The sequence below is a fragment of the Thermobia domestica genome, chromosome 8 (genome assembly GCF_964235325.1).
Source record: "Thermobia domestica chromosome 8, izTheDome1.hap1.1, whole genome shotgun sequence".
NCBI classification, from domain to species: Eukaryota; Metazoa; Arthropoda; class Insecta; order Zygentoma; family Lepismatidae; genus Thermobia; species Thermobia domestica.
The window spans coordinates 45,842,231-45,857,195 of record NC_137461.1 but is presented as its reverse complement, the minus strand read 5'-3'; the positions used below and the strand labels follow the sequence as shown (position 1 = coordinate 45,857,195).

Below are 14,965 nucleotides of genomic sequence, written 5' to 3'. Positions count from 1 at the left end.
ATAAATGTGATATTTTTTGCTACAAAACACTATGTCTACTTTAAACCATAAACTAAGGAATTATTCAGTTCTTTAAACACTATTACATAAGGAGAATCTTTCAAATCATATTTGACATTATGGAGAGGGATTCGAACACGGATATTATGAGATGTTGGAAAAATTTTGACATAGCAATTGTATTGTTTGCTTAAACGAGTCATTGCAAGAGTTGGAGCAATCCATATTCACGGCATGCTCAATAAATTTGTGGCTCAGTTTGACCATGAACGATAAGAACAATTCCGTACAAATAATGGCTAAAATAGTGTTTAAATTGCGGATAACATAGGACGTGATGGCTTCGAATAATTGGAACAATGACATGAAAGAATTTTAATTAAATCACTAGGACATTAATTAAATCACTACATAGCGGAATTGGAAGAAGTCCTTAATATCGATTTTAATGAAGAAAAATCTACAGCCAGTACGTAAAAGATAAACCCTGACCTTAAAAAAAAAATAGTGAAGGAATACCAATAGCTAATTATATCTGTGACTTTTTCATAAAAATTGATCCATGTACACAGTAAAAAATGGTTGTGTTAATTCAACTCAATTTTAACACAAGGCAGTGGTTCCAACGTGACTACCACTATGCGGTTTTAGTTCAACGCATACCCCGCGGTGTTGGTGTTTAACACAGGAGGTGTGTTACGTCTTTAACACACAACCGGTGTTGAGCCGTGCCGTAAGCATTAATGAACAACAAAATTACTCCCTCAAAATATGTTAAATCGCCTATATATGTAATTCGTTTACATTATGCTTAGTCTAAAGAAACACTTTAAACAAGTGAAAAAAATTACTCCAGTGGCGCGTAGAGAGCCCAAACCACCAACCTTTCGATTACTAGCCGCGTACCCTTCCGACTTGGCCACGGAGGCGATAAGGAAAACGTTGCTTGTAGAGGGATAAATTGTTGAGGTCTTTTGAATTTGGCTAATCAGAGTGCTCCTTTAAGCCGCGTATATTCGACGATAACCGTTTGGGATAAGATAAAATCGGCTTGCCATGTAATTTTATAACAAAATGACGACTGTCTATTTACTTTATTTTATAGTTCTTCCACGTCCACTTTCAAATGATCGGCGACAGTTGCCATCTAATAAAGTTGATGCGTTTGTTGCTTCTAGTACACAATCGCTTAGAAAAAGAAGCAATAAATGCATCAAATGTGGGAGATGAAATTTTGCGTATATCTGGATTTGTTTAAGTATTTCTTTCTACTGTGTTTGTCTGTAGCTTCAATTTATGAGACTTTATAATTAGATGCCCAACATATTTGGCAATCACGCGGAAAACAACACCGAAGATCCGACACTTGTGTTAATTTAACACACAGGTTGTGTGTCATTTCAACTACCGGCATTTGACACACAACTCCAAATGGAGAGTGAGTTGTTCTAACCGGATCCTCAACAATTTGTTTGTGTTATATTTTAACACAATCGTGTTAACACATAGGCATGTCGTTGAAATAACAGAACGACTTATTACAGTGTATGAACAGAAGCTTTCATTTCAAAAGGAAAATTTATCAAAAGTAATTGCCTTAATACCGTCTGAATTAAAGTTCTTTTAAAAGCTGCGAAGCAGGAAAAATTAACTTAATTCTTTAAGCCACTGTCTAAAACTGTCAATTAGTTACTTTAATTTTGTTAATTTCGTACATTTGGAACGTATTCTTTACAATTCCTTACATTGTTTTATTTCCTTTACACGCTTTTCTTATTCACGGCATATGCATGTACGAAGTGGCCAGTTAGTCTGTCAATAAACAATTGTCATAATTTTTCACCTCATACTGTTAGTTTAGCTTTAGATTACGTTAGTTTTGCTAAAACTATTGATACTTTCGCAAAACTATACTTTCTATCTCAGAAAAATAGTTTCCCGCCAAGTGTGAACTTCGATCACGCATAAACAATTTTCATAATTTTCCATCTGATAGTTTATCGTTAGTATACGTTAGTTTTGCTAAACCTATTAGTTTCGGAAAAAACACAATTTTCATTGGATTTTGATTTGAGTTGATTTTAAGTTTAGCATTTCTTTTAACAGCGAGGCTAGATGAGACGTGGACCTACATCTTAAGGTGGGTTCTAAACCACATTAGCTCTCGCCGGGAATTTAATCAGGGTTTTCCACGCCAAAGGCGTGTACACTTTTTATTAGAGAAATAAATGGGTTGGTTAACTTTACGATTTCACGCCCACAAGTGAATTTCAACGTTCCTACACTCATATTGCTAGTTTTTCATTAGTTGATGTTAGTTTTGCTAAAACTACAGTTAGTTTCGCTAGTTAAGTACACTTTTATTGGAGAAATAAATGGGCAGGGTAGTTTTACAATTCGCCACTCAGATACAAATTTTAACATATCTCCTCACAATATCGTTTGTTTATCGTTATATTCCGTTAGTTTTGCTAAAACTATCGTTAGTTTCGCAAACCTACAAAGTGTGAAGGTAGTCCTCCTATAAACAACTTTCATAATTTTGTACCTCATAACGTTAGGCAAAACTTTCATTAGTTTCGCGAAAATACATATTTATTGGGAAAATAAATGGACAGGCGAACTTCATAGTTCCTCACCCACAAACGAATTTCATCATTTCTCTACATAATATCGTTAGGTTACGTTAGTTCTACTAACAAGGGAACCTATCCAAGTGCAACTCTGACTTCGAGTCGAGACTATGGTCGTTGGATACCTTGTCCCAAAAGAACATAACACGAAAAGTGATACATCCTCGATCGCAACCGTTGCGGAGATATAAGCGTGAAAAGTTCGAAATTGAGCTCCATACTATACATTACAAAGTCAGCTTCCGGGTCAGATTTTTCGGAAACGGTCAGGTAAGGAAACTCAGCGAATACATATCAAATTAGTGTTGGGAGCCCACCACCTTTTGAATGAAAAAATGTTGCCCCCGGGGCACTCGCAGGGTCCCAGGCGGGGTCCAACTCAAAATTGGCAAATGGAACCGGGGGTCAAGTAGCATATTGTATGAAAGCTATTGTTAAATAAAAGAAGATAGAACAAATCTCAACTCTCTATGATGACCCTGTGCAAACGGGCAATTGGTCAAAATGTCAATACAACCTACATCAGAAAATATATGGCCACTCTTCTAAATCCGTTAAGTTGTGACAATAACAAAACAGAAACTTTTGCCTTTTGAACTTTTCACCCTCCACGACGGTTGCGATTGACAATGTATCCTTTCTCTTCTACGACACGTAATCCAATGGCCATGGTCATTCTATGGTTCATTGGTCATTCGAAGTCACACTTATACTTGGATAAGGTCCGTTGTGTAACTCTGTGAGAGACTCTGCAACAATGTGTTTAACTTCAATACCTTGCACTTTTAAACGTGTTTTTCTGTTTTGTTATTGTCACAACTTAACGGATTTAGAAGAGTGGCCATATATTTTCTGATGTAGGTGGTATTGACATTTTGACCAATTGCCCGTTTGCACAGGGTCATCATAGAGAGTTGAGATTTGTTCTATCTTCTTTTATTTAACAATAGCTTTCATACAATATGCTACTTGACCCCCGGTTCCATTTGCCAATTTTGAGTTGGACCCCGCCTGTGACCCTGCGAGTGCCCCGGGGGCAACATTTTTTCATTCAAAAGGTGGTGGGCTCCCAACACTAATTTGATATGTATTCGCTGAGTTTCCTTACCTGACCGTTTCCGAAAAATCTGACCCGGAAGCTGACTTTGTAATGTATAGTATGGAGCTCAATTTCAAACTTTTCACGCTTATATCTCCGCAACGGTTGCGATCGAGGATGTATCACTTTTCTTGTTATGTTCTTTTGGGACAAGGTATCCAACGACCATAGCCTCGACTCGAAGTCAGAGTTGCACTTGGATAGGTTCCCTCGTAAGACTATCATTAATTTCGTGTAACCCACTCATAAAAAGTTTCCATATTTTCGACCTCATATCGTCAATATATTACAATTTTAAGTTAGCTCTGCATAAAATGACTGGTTTATTCGAGAAATAAAGTTGCCCGCCAAAAGTGTGAAGTTACGGTAGCTCATAAATCAAATTTTTATAATTCTCGAAGTCATATAATTAGTTTGTGTTAGTTCTGCTTAGACTAGGGTTAATTTCGAAGAAAAAAAGCTCTTTTCATTGAAGTATAAAGTTTCTCACCAAATGTGAAATTAATCTGCTTTTAAAGAATTTCCACAAATGGGACGTTCAGAGCACAAGGAATTTCAGTCCAATTACTAAACTTTTGAGGAAAAGTGACAATGTTTTTACGTTCCGTTTCAACACACCAAAAAGTGAAAACAGTTTCTTTCTTTCATTCATTTTCTTTATTTACGTTATAAGAGTTATTTACAGTATATGGACACGAATCTTTTAAGGGCTGAAATAAGCTTTGGGTAGAGTTTTTAAATATGAAGTATGTCCCACATGGCCAAAATTAGACTTGAATCCCTTGTGCATGAAACGAATCAAATTTTTCGTCTCATTATGGTAATTTACATTATTTTCTGTAACACTGTCATTAGTTTCCATTTGTTTCTTTATTTCATTATAAGCAACGTTGATTTAAACCAGCTGGCCTGGCCTAAGCTTGAGTTTAAATGTTATCGGAGTTGCCACCCAAAGGCTAAGCGACCCCCAAAACACATTAGGCTAATCTATGATTGACCCCGATGGATACGACAGTAATCTCAGACATTTTATTTCTCACCAATCCTCACTCTATACCGATGGGGATTGAATTTGCACCTTATCGGTATCTGGAATGTGACTGATTATTCACCTCATGGACTCAGAAAACCATGGATTTGTCACTAAATATCGCTCATTTTTTATTATTTTTGCATATCATTTCCTTCTTACCCGTTAGGGGTGCTAATGGGAGCTGAACGTGAACTTAAATTGCTTCGGAAGTGTCACCATTCATCTCTGCAATCCCGAAATCTAATGATGAAACACTGTTGATCATTTTTTATATATTATTTTTACATGTTTTCCCTTTTCACATCCTGTAATTGCGCTAAGGGGTCCTTCCCACATTGAAAGCTGAACTTGAAATTTAACGGTATCGGAACTGCCACCAATTAACTTGCCGATACCGAAAACGATTGATTGGACATTGATATGCTTTCTTGATTATTTTACATGTCATTCTTTCGCCCAAGAGTGCAAATGGAGGCTGAATTTGGACTTAAGTGCCATTGGGTATGTCACGATTAACCTCACTGACCCCGAAAATCATACATTCGACATTAATATCGATCTTTTTTATTTTTATTTTAAGTAATCTTTCTCACTCCCCCTAGGAATGCTAGGGGGAACTTACCTCCACTGGGAGCTAAACTTGGACTTAAAGGGTACCCCAACTGTCACCAATCAACTTAGGGACCCCGAAAACTATGGATTCAACATTAACATCACTTGCTTTCTATTACTTTTACCTGTCACCATATCACCTCTTCGAGGGTGCTAATAGGGGCTGAACTTGGGCTTAAGCGTCATCTGGAGTGTCACTATTTATCTAAGCAAACTCGAAAACTACCAACACTAATGTTGGTAATTTTATTTACGGTTTAACACTAATATATGTCATTTTCGATAATTTATGTCTACACCTTCTCTTTCCCCTACGAGTGCTAGAGAGTCTTTATCCCCACTGGTAGCTGAACTTGGAATTAAACGCCATCGGGAAGGTTACCAATTAACTTAGCGATACTGAAAACTATTGATTCAACACTAATATCGGTCTTTCTATTACTGTTATATGTCACTATTTTAATCCCTCTTGGGATAATAATGGGGCCGAAATTGAAGTCATCTCGTGTGTCAGTATTTATCTAAGCGACTCCAAAAAAAATATGGATTCGACACTAATATTGACCGTTTTCGATCGTTTTTATGTTTCCCTTTCCCACTTCCCCATTGGAGTGCTAGGGGGCCTGATTTTGGACTTAAACAAAATCGGGACTACTACCAATCTAACTTAACGATGCTGAAAGCAATTGATTCGAGACTACTATAAATCGTTTTCGATTATTTTTTACGTGTTATAATTCTCCGCGTGGATGCTAGTAGGGGTTGAAATAGGACTGAAAGGGAGTGTCACGATTCATCTCAGCGACCCAGAACACTATGAATTCGACACTAATGTCGGTCGTTTTCGACCATTTTTACATGTGGATGGGGAACTGTGAAGTTGGCACGCCCATTTATTTCTCCAATAAAATTGTATTTTTTCTGAAACTTTTACGATAGTTTTAGCAAAACCAGTGTAAACTAAGGATATCAGGTGGAAAACTATAAAAATTGTTTATGGACGGCTTAACTTCACCTTGGCGGGAAACTTTATTTCTCTAATAAAAAGTGTAGTTTTGCAAAGTTAACATAGTTTGAGCAAAACTAACGTAAATTAACGATGTGAGTGGAAGAAAATTGAAATTTGTTTGTTAGTGGGGTCCCTGAAATTTGTCTGCCTATTTATTTGTTGAATAAAAGTGTATTTTTCCGAATCTAGATAAACTTACCATATCAGACCGAAAATTATGAAAATTGTTTATGGGTGGGTTAGCATCACACTTGACAAGAAATTTTATTTCTAGAATGAAACGTGTGTTTTTGCGAAACTAACGATAGTTTTAGTAAACTTAGCATAAACTAACGACATGAAGCGAAAAAGTATTTAAAAATATTTATTGGAGGATGACCACGCTTAGCGGGAACCTTTATTTCTGCAATAAGAAGTGTATTTTTGCAAAACTAACGATAAGTTTAGTAAAACTAACGTAAACTAACGATATAGATATATAAAAAAGGTAAATTCATTAGGTGGACGGGGCAACTTCACAAATGTAGAAGAAAAAATATTTAACTATACTTGAAGAAGATATCAGTAAAATTACAGTGAAGTGAAAAAAAAAAAAATAATTTCCACATAAATCAACAGGGTAAAAAAATGAAGGTAACTTAGGTACCGCAACATCGTTTAGTACATTTCCCAGACAATTATCTTTACGTACAGCCTTGTTTCAAAGCTTGACAATTCAACTTCGTTACAGTCAGTGGCTTTGTTGAGAGAACCAATATCGACAAATGCATTGCTTTATTCTTATTTGAGATTTAGACCACGCCATACTACTAAAACCGCTTTGAGAGTTTGTAAGAGAAGGAAAAATATTCATATGAAACTTAATGACATTTGAATAATAGATTTATTGAGTACGACCATCTGCTGCTTTAACAGCATTGGAGATCTGTTGAAGCATATGAGTAAACAAATCGACAGACTTTAATGAAAATGAATAATGCATGACAAAAAACACAAATTTCATGATGATCTGAAATATGAAATGTTATTTGTATCTAAATGACATAAATGTTTCAAATAAGAAAACGTTTTTCACCTGTTCCTTACATCTTACAAGCTGTTTATGTAACGAAACAAATACTAACAATGCCGTATTTTGTGCGTAGCTTGCTGTCGCGTCATTCATCGCAAAGAAATTTGGAATAGGAGTGACAGGTATTTCGAATGAGGAAAGATTAATTTTATTTACTAATATTTCTAATGTGCTCTTTTTCACTACATTAGAAGTTAGTCATCATCTGTCTGCTGAACAACGTACCAGAAAAGATGGTGCTCAAATTTATAGGAATTCTAATTCTAGTAATCTGCGCCAATACTCTGGCACAGCAAGGTAAGGATACTCTCATTTGTAGATGTACGCTTTTCATTTAAGAATTAAAAGCTTGCTCACAGGAAAGATCATAGGGTGCTAGAAGGAAAGAAAAAAACTGGGTGCAGATTAAAAATATGGGTTCAAATACTAGGAAAATTTACGACAAGAAGATTTTAGTTCAGAAAGAAGGTGTTATGTCTTGGGAAATGCCTTGTGCCAGATGGTATATAGTTTGCACACAAACAAAACCAACCTTTCTTCTTGAAGATCCAAACTCACAAGTGACATTATTCGAGAGAAGAACAGGTCAATCTTGTTTATTTTGATGACAAATGCAAGTGGCTAACCCGGCGGCAATAACTTAATTGATACATCAGCAGTCTACGCGACACTTAAATGCACTTTTGATATCTCTACTGGTGACTAGAAAAGTTGGTTCAGTTTGTAATTCCACTATACCTCATTTACATCTACGGTAGCGCGGTTGGTAAGATGTCTAACTAACTACCAACCAGATTCTCCATACCTCGATTTTGCAATATTATCAATAGACAACTGTGTACTCTTTCGTTATTCTTTGCTCGTTTGAATTTGCTTCTTTGCTTCTGTAATGCGCACTAATGATTTGTTAAGTCTTGACGATTTTCTATTTTATTCTTCAGTCCTAACATAATTTTGTACACATCTATAGAAAGTTATCTTTTTTCTTCCAAAATTAGAAATGTTTTTCTTTGTCCAAAAAGATGTTAAAGTTGCAATCAAATAGGAATAAAAAACACGGTATTGATAGTTAGTTTTCACTTATTTCGTGCTGCTTTGAACTAATACATTTCCAAATAAGAGAATGTTTTTTTCTTACCTCAGTGCTAAAAAAGCACATTTTAAAACTTGTCACATCTTAACAATATACTTGACAGCTAACATAAAAGATGAGCCTTGTACAGCAAAATGGCTTAATATTTCGCCATAATTACTACGAGTTGGCAAGGTCAGGACTATATGCCGGGTGTGACATCAGTTTGATGCCTTGAAGTTTTTGATTTTTTTTACTTTTTCCGAGCCGAATGTGATTTTGCGTTTTTCTGTTGCAGCAGGGCTTGTTTTCGTTTCACCAATGTAGGATTTTTTTTTTTTGAGCATTACAACATACATTGACTCCAACTGTTCGTAGTAAAGATTAGCAATGATAGCATTATCAGTAGGAACAAACACGAAGTGAACTATCCTCGTAATTTCAGCACACACAGAATATCAGTTTCTAATCAAAACGGCCCTGTTTGATGACCGGTTCAGGATGTTAGTCCTTGCACAATCACTGTTTTTGCATATTCGGATTAAAAGAAAAAACTATTCTCGCATGTGACAATCCGTTTCAGGAAATACATCACACGGATTTTGCAGCAGTTGTCGACACGCATCCATTCTCCTCTGTGAATGAGCTGGGGCTAACTCATATGGCAGAATGCAGGAGCTTCTGATGGTTTTCCCGAGTTCGTGAAGGTAAAATATTAAATGGACTGGGCATGCCAAGTTCGTTTGACAATCATCGTGTGCTGGTGAATGGATTTTCCTCAATGGCATGACCTGTTATCTTAAGGCGGCCGAACTTCGGCTGATCTTCTACCTTTTTACAACCTGCAGGCAGTTTCTGGAATCTACTAGTTGCAATGTTGTGGTTTATTGCACCTTTCCCTTTCGCATGACAAATGTTTTAGGTACTGGTGCAGCATTAAGCGTGAGTTCGAACTCATACACTAACAGTGCACTTATTAGATGTTGTGAGCACTCATCTTCACTGCCACTAAAAACTGATTGAAGATACTGACGGAGTGTGGCCTCCATGTTAAATAGTCCACTTGTCACACTATTTTTGGGGCCAGCTTGACCTTGTATTTATGGTCCATTACGTCGTATCCCCGGGCCTACTGATTGAGTTGTAAAAAATATTTTAAAACTTAAGACTTACCATAGTATATAAAACACAAATTAACTTTTGTAAAGAAAGAAAATTTATTTAGACAGACTTCAGAAGATATATAAGTAAATCAAACCACTATAATCTCCGTGTCTGAAGAGTCAAGATGGGGGCAGATTCTCAAATAACCTTACGAAAGGCTGTTTCACATAATTCTACACCAGTGGATTAGGAGCACTTGCTCATAGTATGGGGCAATTATGAATATGGAACAATTATGGTTAAGCCAATAGATAGTATAGATATCTTGAAAAGTAATTGTAGACCCCCCTAATAGGTAAGAAGTTGCTTAATGAGATCATCAACTGATCTTTACTCTTATTGATACACTTCCAATGTCTCTGTGCAGAGGCGTACCCATAGGGGGTACACCGGGTCTGAACACACCCCAAAAAACTTCCTAACTCAATGTACATTTGTACACTTTCTCAATACTTGTTTAACTACACTTGTTTAACTGGGAAATGAAACGTAGCATAAAAATTTGATCTTACACTTCATCTGTACTCTTTCTCTTACAAAACATAATCTATTTTTTTTTTTTTTGTAAAAAAAAATATAGGTGGAGGTATTTTACAATTACTTATCGTCTATTCGGGTGTAGAACAATACCTGTTCAATACTACATAGGCATATCAGTAATAAAATTTTTGCTGATCAGCTAATATCTGTTCAATTTCGGCTAGTAGTATTAGACTCCTCGCAGCAAAAATTTCTGGCCTGATCAGCTCTGAGAATCTATTTCTTTCCGATTAGGAGCGACTTATATAATACCCAGTGATCAATAAACAAAGGGAACAAAATATCTAGTTTTTGGTTAGGGACAGAAAGAACCCTATGTTGAGTTATTTTAACGTATGATTAGCGTCATACTAGAGGCCTGATTACTGCAGGAAACATGTTAGTCGAACTCTTTAGTATGGCACTAATCACGACAGAAAGACTCTGCATAAGGCCCAAAATGTCTATTTCAGTTTTCCTCTACTTTTTGTTTTGTTCCGAGTCTGTAATTTACGCACTTAATTTTTATTGAATCTATTGAAGTCAATGGTAAATATATTTATTCTGTACCGCGTAAGTCGACTTACAAGTAAAGGTCCAAATGGATGAATCGCGTTGCGGGAAGAGACATAGTGCGCCTGATCGAGGATGTGAAAATATGAATATGTGCAAAGTTATAGCGGCTGATCGCCATAAGAAACGGAGGGTAAGGGGTCAAATTTGGTGGGAGAAGGGCTTTACTACTATGTTATTGAAATACACCAAATAAACTGTTGAATCGTGAAAGTAGTGAAAGGTAGACAATGCAAACGGTGATAATTTCCCATATTGGTAAAAGAATAGGTAGACTAGATCACGATCCTCCGCGGCCATCTTAAAATCCACCATTTTGAAATATGTTTTTTTTTTTTTTTTAAATGGAAAGGTAATCATGTGAAATATCAATTAGAGCTAGCATGTTCTCAAAAAGTCAATTATGAACTTTAGTGATCGTTATTTGTACTTATTTGGAAGATTTAGGATAATATTTATAGTTATTTACGAAAATCTAGGAGACTGATACTCGTATGTTGAAAGTTTGGATTATCACGAAAATGCATGTAAGTTAAACATATCCACAAGCCACGAAAATTAACATTGAAATTTGATATTCAAGTTGTATATTATTGCATTACTATTATCAAATTTCATTGTTGCATTATTATTATTATCAAATTTCACTGTTGGTTATCAAATTCGACTGTTAATTTTCATAGTTTGTGGATATGTTTAACTTACATGCGTTTCCGTGATAATCCAAATTTTCAACATAGGAGTATCAGTCTCCTAGATTTTCGTAAATAACTATAAAGATTATCCTAAATCTTCCAAATAAGTACAGATAACGATCACTAAAGTTCATAATTGACTTTTTGAGAACATACTAGCCCTAATTGATATATTACATGCCTATCTTTCCATTTAAAAAAACAAAAAACATTACAAATTTCAAAATGGTGGATTTTAAGATGGCGGCAGAGGTTCTTCATCTACTCTACCCATTCTTCTTTTGCCAATATGTGAAACTACCACCGTTTGCATTGTCTATCTTTCACTATTTTCACGATTCAACAGTTTATTTGATGTATTTCAATAACATAGTAGTATAGCTCTTCTCCCACCAACTTTGAGCCCCTCCCCCTGTTTCTTATGGCGCTCAGCCACTATAACTTTGCACATATACATATTTTTACATCCTCTATCAGGCGCACTAACGTAAGTCTCATCCCGCAACTCTATTCATCCATTTGTACTCCTTACTTGTTAGATAACAAATCAAAAGATAAAAGTTGCTAACTTGTTCTTTTTTTTAATTTATATGCCTGTTTACAAAGGTTAAAAAAGCTCATCTTCTTTCATATATTGAAGGCAATTTGTCGAAGCAGTTCGTTGAATTTTTAAATATTTCAAATTGCTGAAAAAATATAAGATTAATAGTATATAAGTTTTAGTACTTACAAAATGCTGTAATATAATGTAACTTTTTTTAAAAAATATATATTTTCAAAATACTAAAACATACCAAATTATGACGTAACTTGTTAGTATTTTGAAGATCACATAGTAGGTCTATAAATTAACTTTGTAGTATTTTCAAAATAATGTAATATAACATTTTTAGTATTTATGAATTGTTGTAACGTAACTATTTTAGTATGTACAGAATGCTATAACAAGATAACTTTTTAATATTTCCAAAATGCGATAGAATAATGCAACTTTTGTATGCAATGTAGTATTTACGAAGTGCTGTAACTTTTAAGGTGATGTAATAAAAATAGCGTATTTATAAGACGTTCATTTCTTGTTGAGTGATATGTCACGAAAGAGTATATTGTAGCTTTCAGAAGTACTGTCGAACAATGAGAAATGTATATCTTGTAAATACCTTGTAGAATTTCGTCCTCAATTTTTCCGGTGTTTAGAAAACAAGAAAGATGTATTTTAAAATTATATGAACGGCCTTAAATAAAGAATAGATTATTCTTTATTTTACGACAGACCCTAGCACTACAACTCCAGAATCAACAACAACCGCTCCGAAATCAACAACAACCACACCAGAGTCTGCAACAACTACAGAACGTGCAACAACAACTACAGAACCTACAACGACAACTACAGAACCGACTACAACAACTACTGAACGGACTACAACTACAGAACCCACAACAACTACTACAGAACGCACAACAACTACTACAGAACCTACAACAACAACTACGGAACCTACAACAACCACAACAACTGAACCGACAACCACAACAACACCTCTTCCTACAACGCCTATACCAAGAGATTACAATTATTCCAAGGTCTTGGATTTGTCGTTACTCTTCTTCGAAGCTCAACGCTCTGGAAAATTACCAAGTAGTAATCGCATCAATTGGCGAGGAGATTCTGCTCTAAACGATGTTGGTGAGAATGGAGAAGATCTCAGTGGCGGATATTATGATGGTAAGTGAATATATATATAATAAATTTCTGTCTTGTGTAACTCATTTACATACGAGATGTGTTCAGAAAGTATCGAACCCTATTTCTTCCCGCGTAAATCAATGAAGAGCGGGAGATATTCTTCAGTGCAGATGTAGAGGGGACACTCATGCGCAGTCGTGAATTTTTCCCACCCACAGAAAGCGCCAGTTGTTGGTAGTCGGCCAACGAGTAAAGACGTGTAGTGAACAGTCGTCGGCTTTCAGTTTTTGTAAAATAACAGAAAAACTTGAGCAGCGATATTGCATCAAAAGCTTGGCGATTCCCAAGCGAACATGATTCAACAGGCTTTCAGGAACGATGCCATGAGCACCTCGCGCATAAAGGAGTTTTTCAACTGCTTTTAAGATGGCCGCATATCAGTGGACTGTGAACCACGTTCAGGTAGGCCCTCAACAAGCCGGAATGACAATGTCACTGAGCAAGTGTGGACTGTGGTCTTCCATGACCGCCGTATCACAGTCCGAGAAATTGCGAACGATATAGGGGTAAGCATTGAATCGGTACATTCAATTTTGAACGATAGTTTGGGCATGAGGAGAGTGTCCGCGATTTGTACTGAAGCTGCTACAATGGAGCACATTATGCGCATTTGATTCAGGCTTTCATTGCCAAACACAACATTCCTGTGCATCGTTAAGCTCCCTATTCGTCCAACATAGCTCTGTATGACTTTTGGTTATTTTCCAAGATGAAAATGCCACTGAAAGGGACCCAATTTGAGTCAAGAGAAGACATCATGTGGAATGCGACGGCACGGTTGCTCACGGTGACGGCACGGGCGTTCCAGAAGTGTTTCCAACAATGGCGGGAGCGCTGAGAGAAGTCTGTGCGTTACCAAGGAGACTACTTTGAAGGGAATTAATGTTCCAACTCAATAAATGCATTTTTGTCAATCAAAGGTTCGATACTTTTAAAACACCTCGTAATTTAATTCTTGTATTGGAAATTGCAATACAAGGTCATTATACAACTTTATAATGGTATACGGACAAAATCTCGCGGCCGAAACATCGCCGCCCAAAATCTCGCCGGCCAAAACCTCGCCGGGCCAAAACCTCGCCGCCCAAAACCTCGCGGGACAAAATCTCGCCTGGCCAAAACCTCGCGTGGCCAAAACCTCGCCGCCCAAAACCTCGCGGGACAAAATCTCGCCGGGTCAAAACTTCGTGTGGCCAAAACCTCGCCGCCCAAAACCTCGCGGGACAAAATCTCGCCTGGCCAAAACCTCGCGTGGCCAAAACCTCGCCGCCCAAAACCTCGCGGGACAAAATCTACAAAATGGGCCGCGAGGTTTTGGGAGGCGAGGTTTTGGCCAGGCGAGGTTTTGGTCCGCGAGGTTCTGGCCGCGACGTTTCGTACCCAAACCCTTTATAATGAATGAAAAATAAAAGCAGCAGACGACAGTGCGTTATAAATGTTACGTAGTTATTTTTGAGACGTACTTTATGCAAATATTCTCTGATCTCTTAACAGGTATTAATATTTGAAATGGAAATTTCAGCTAAGCGAACTTAGTATTAAGACGCGGCCAATAAGCAAGTTAACAATTATTTACCCTACACAAGAGATCACTGTCCACCTTTAAAAAAAAAAAAAAAAAAAAAAAAAGAACACGATCGCTTCTTGATTTCTCGGAAGCTTTTCGTTTAAGAACAAATACAAATACTGATCAATTTAATGAAAACATTTACAAAAATTACAGCTTACCGGATA

The 14,965-nt window shown here is 36.5% G+C and overlaps 2 protein-coding genes across 2 annotated transcripts in view; one reads left to right on the top strand and one right to left on the bottom strand.

Moving 5' to 3' along the window:
* Window positions 1-14,965, bottom strand: part of LOC145692862 (endoglucanase E-4-like) — a 76,268-nt gene that overhangs the window by 43,210 nt on the left and 18,093 nt on the right. The window lies entirely within an intron of this gene.
* The window catches only part of LOC145692861 (uncharacterized), a 55,994-nt gene continuing 48,602 nt past the window's right edge, over window positions 7,574-14,965 (top strand). The window contains exons 1-2 of the mRNA XM_081768385.1: window positions 7,574-7,755; window positions 12,755-13,210. Of these exons, the coding sequence (XP_081624511.1) occupies window positions 7,692-7,755; window positions 12,755-13,210 (520 nt within the window). The 5' untranslated portion in view covers window positions 7,574-7,691. The remainder of the gene's footprint in view (window positions 7,756-12,754; window positions 13,211-14,965) is intronic.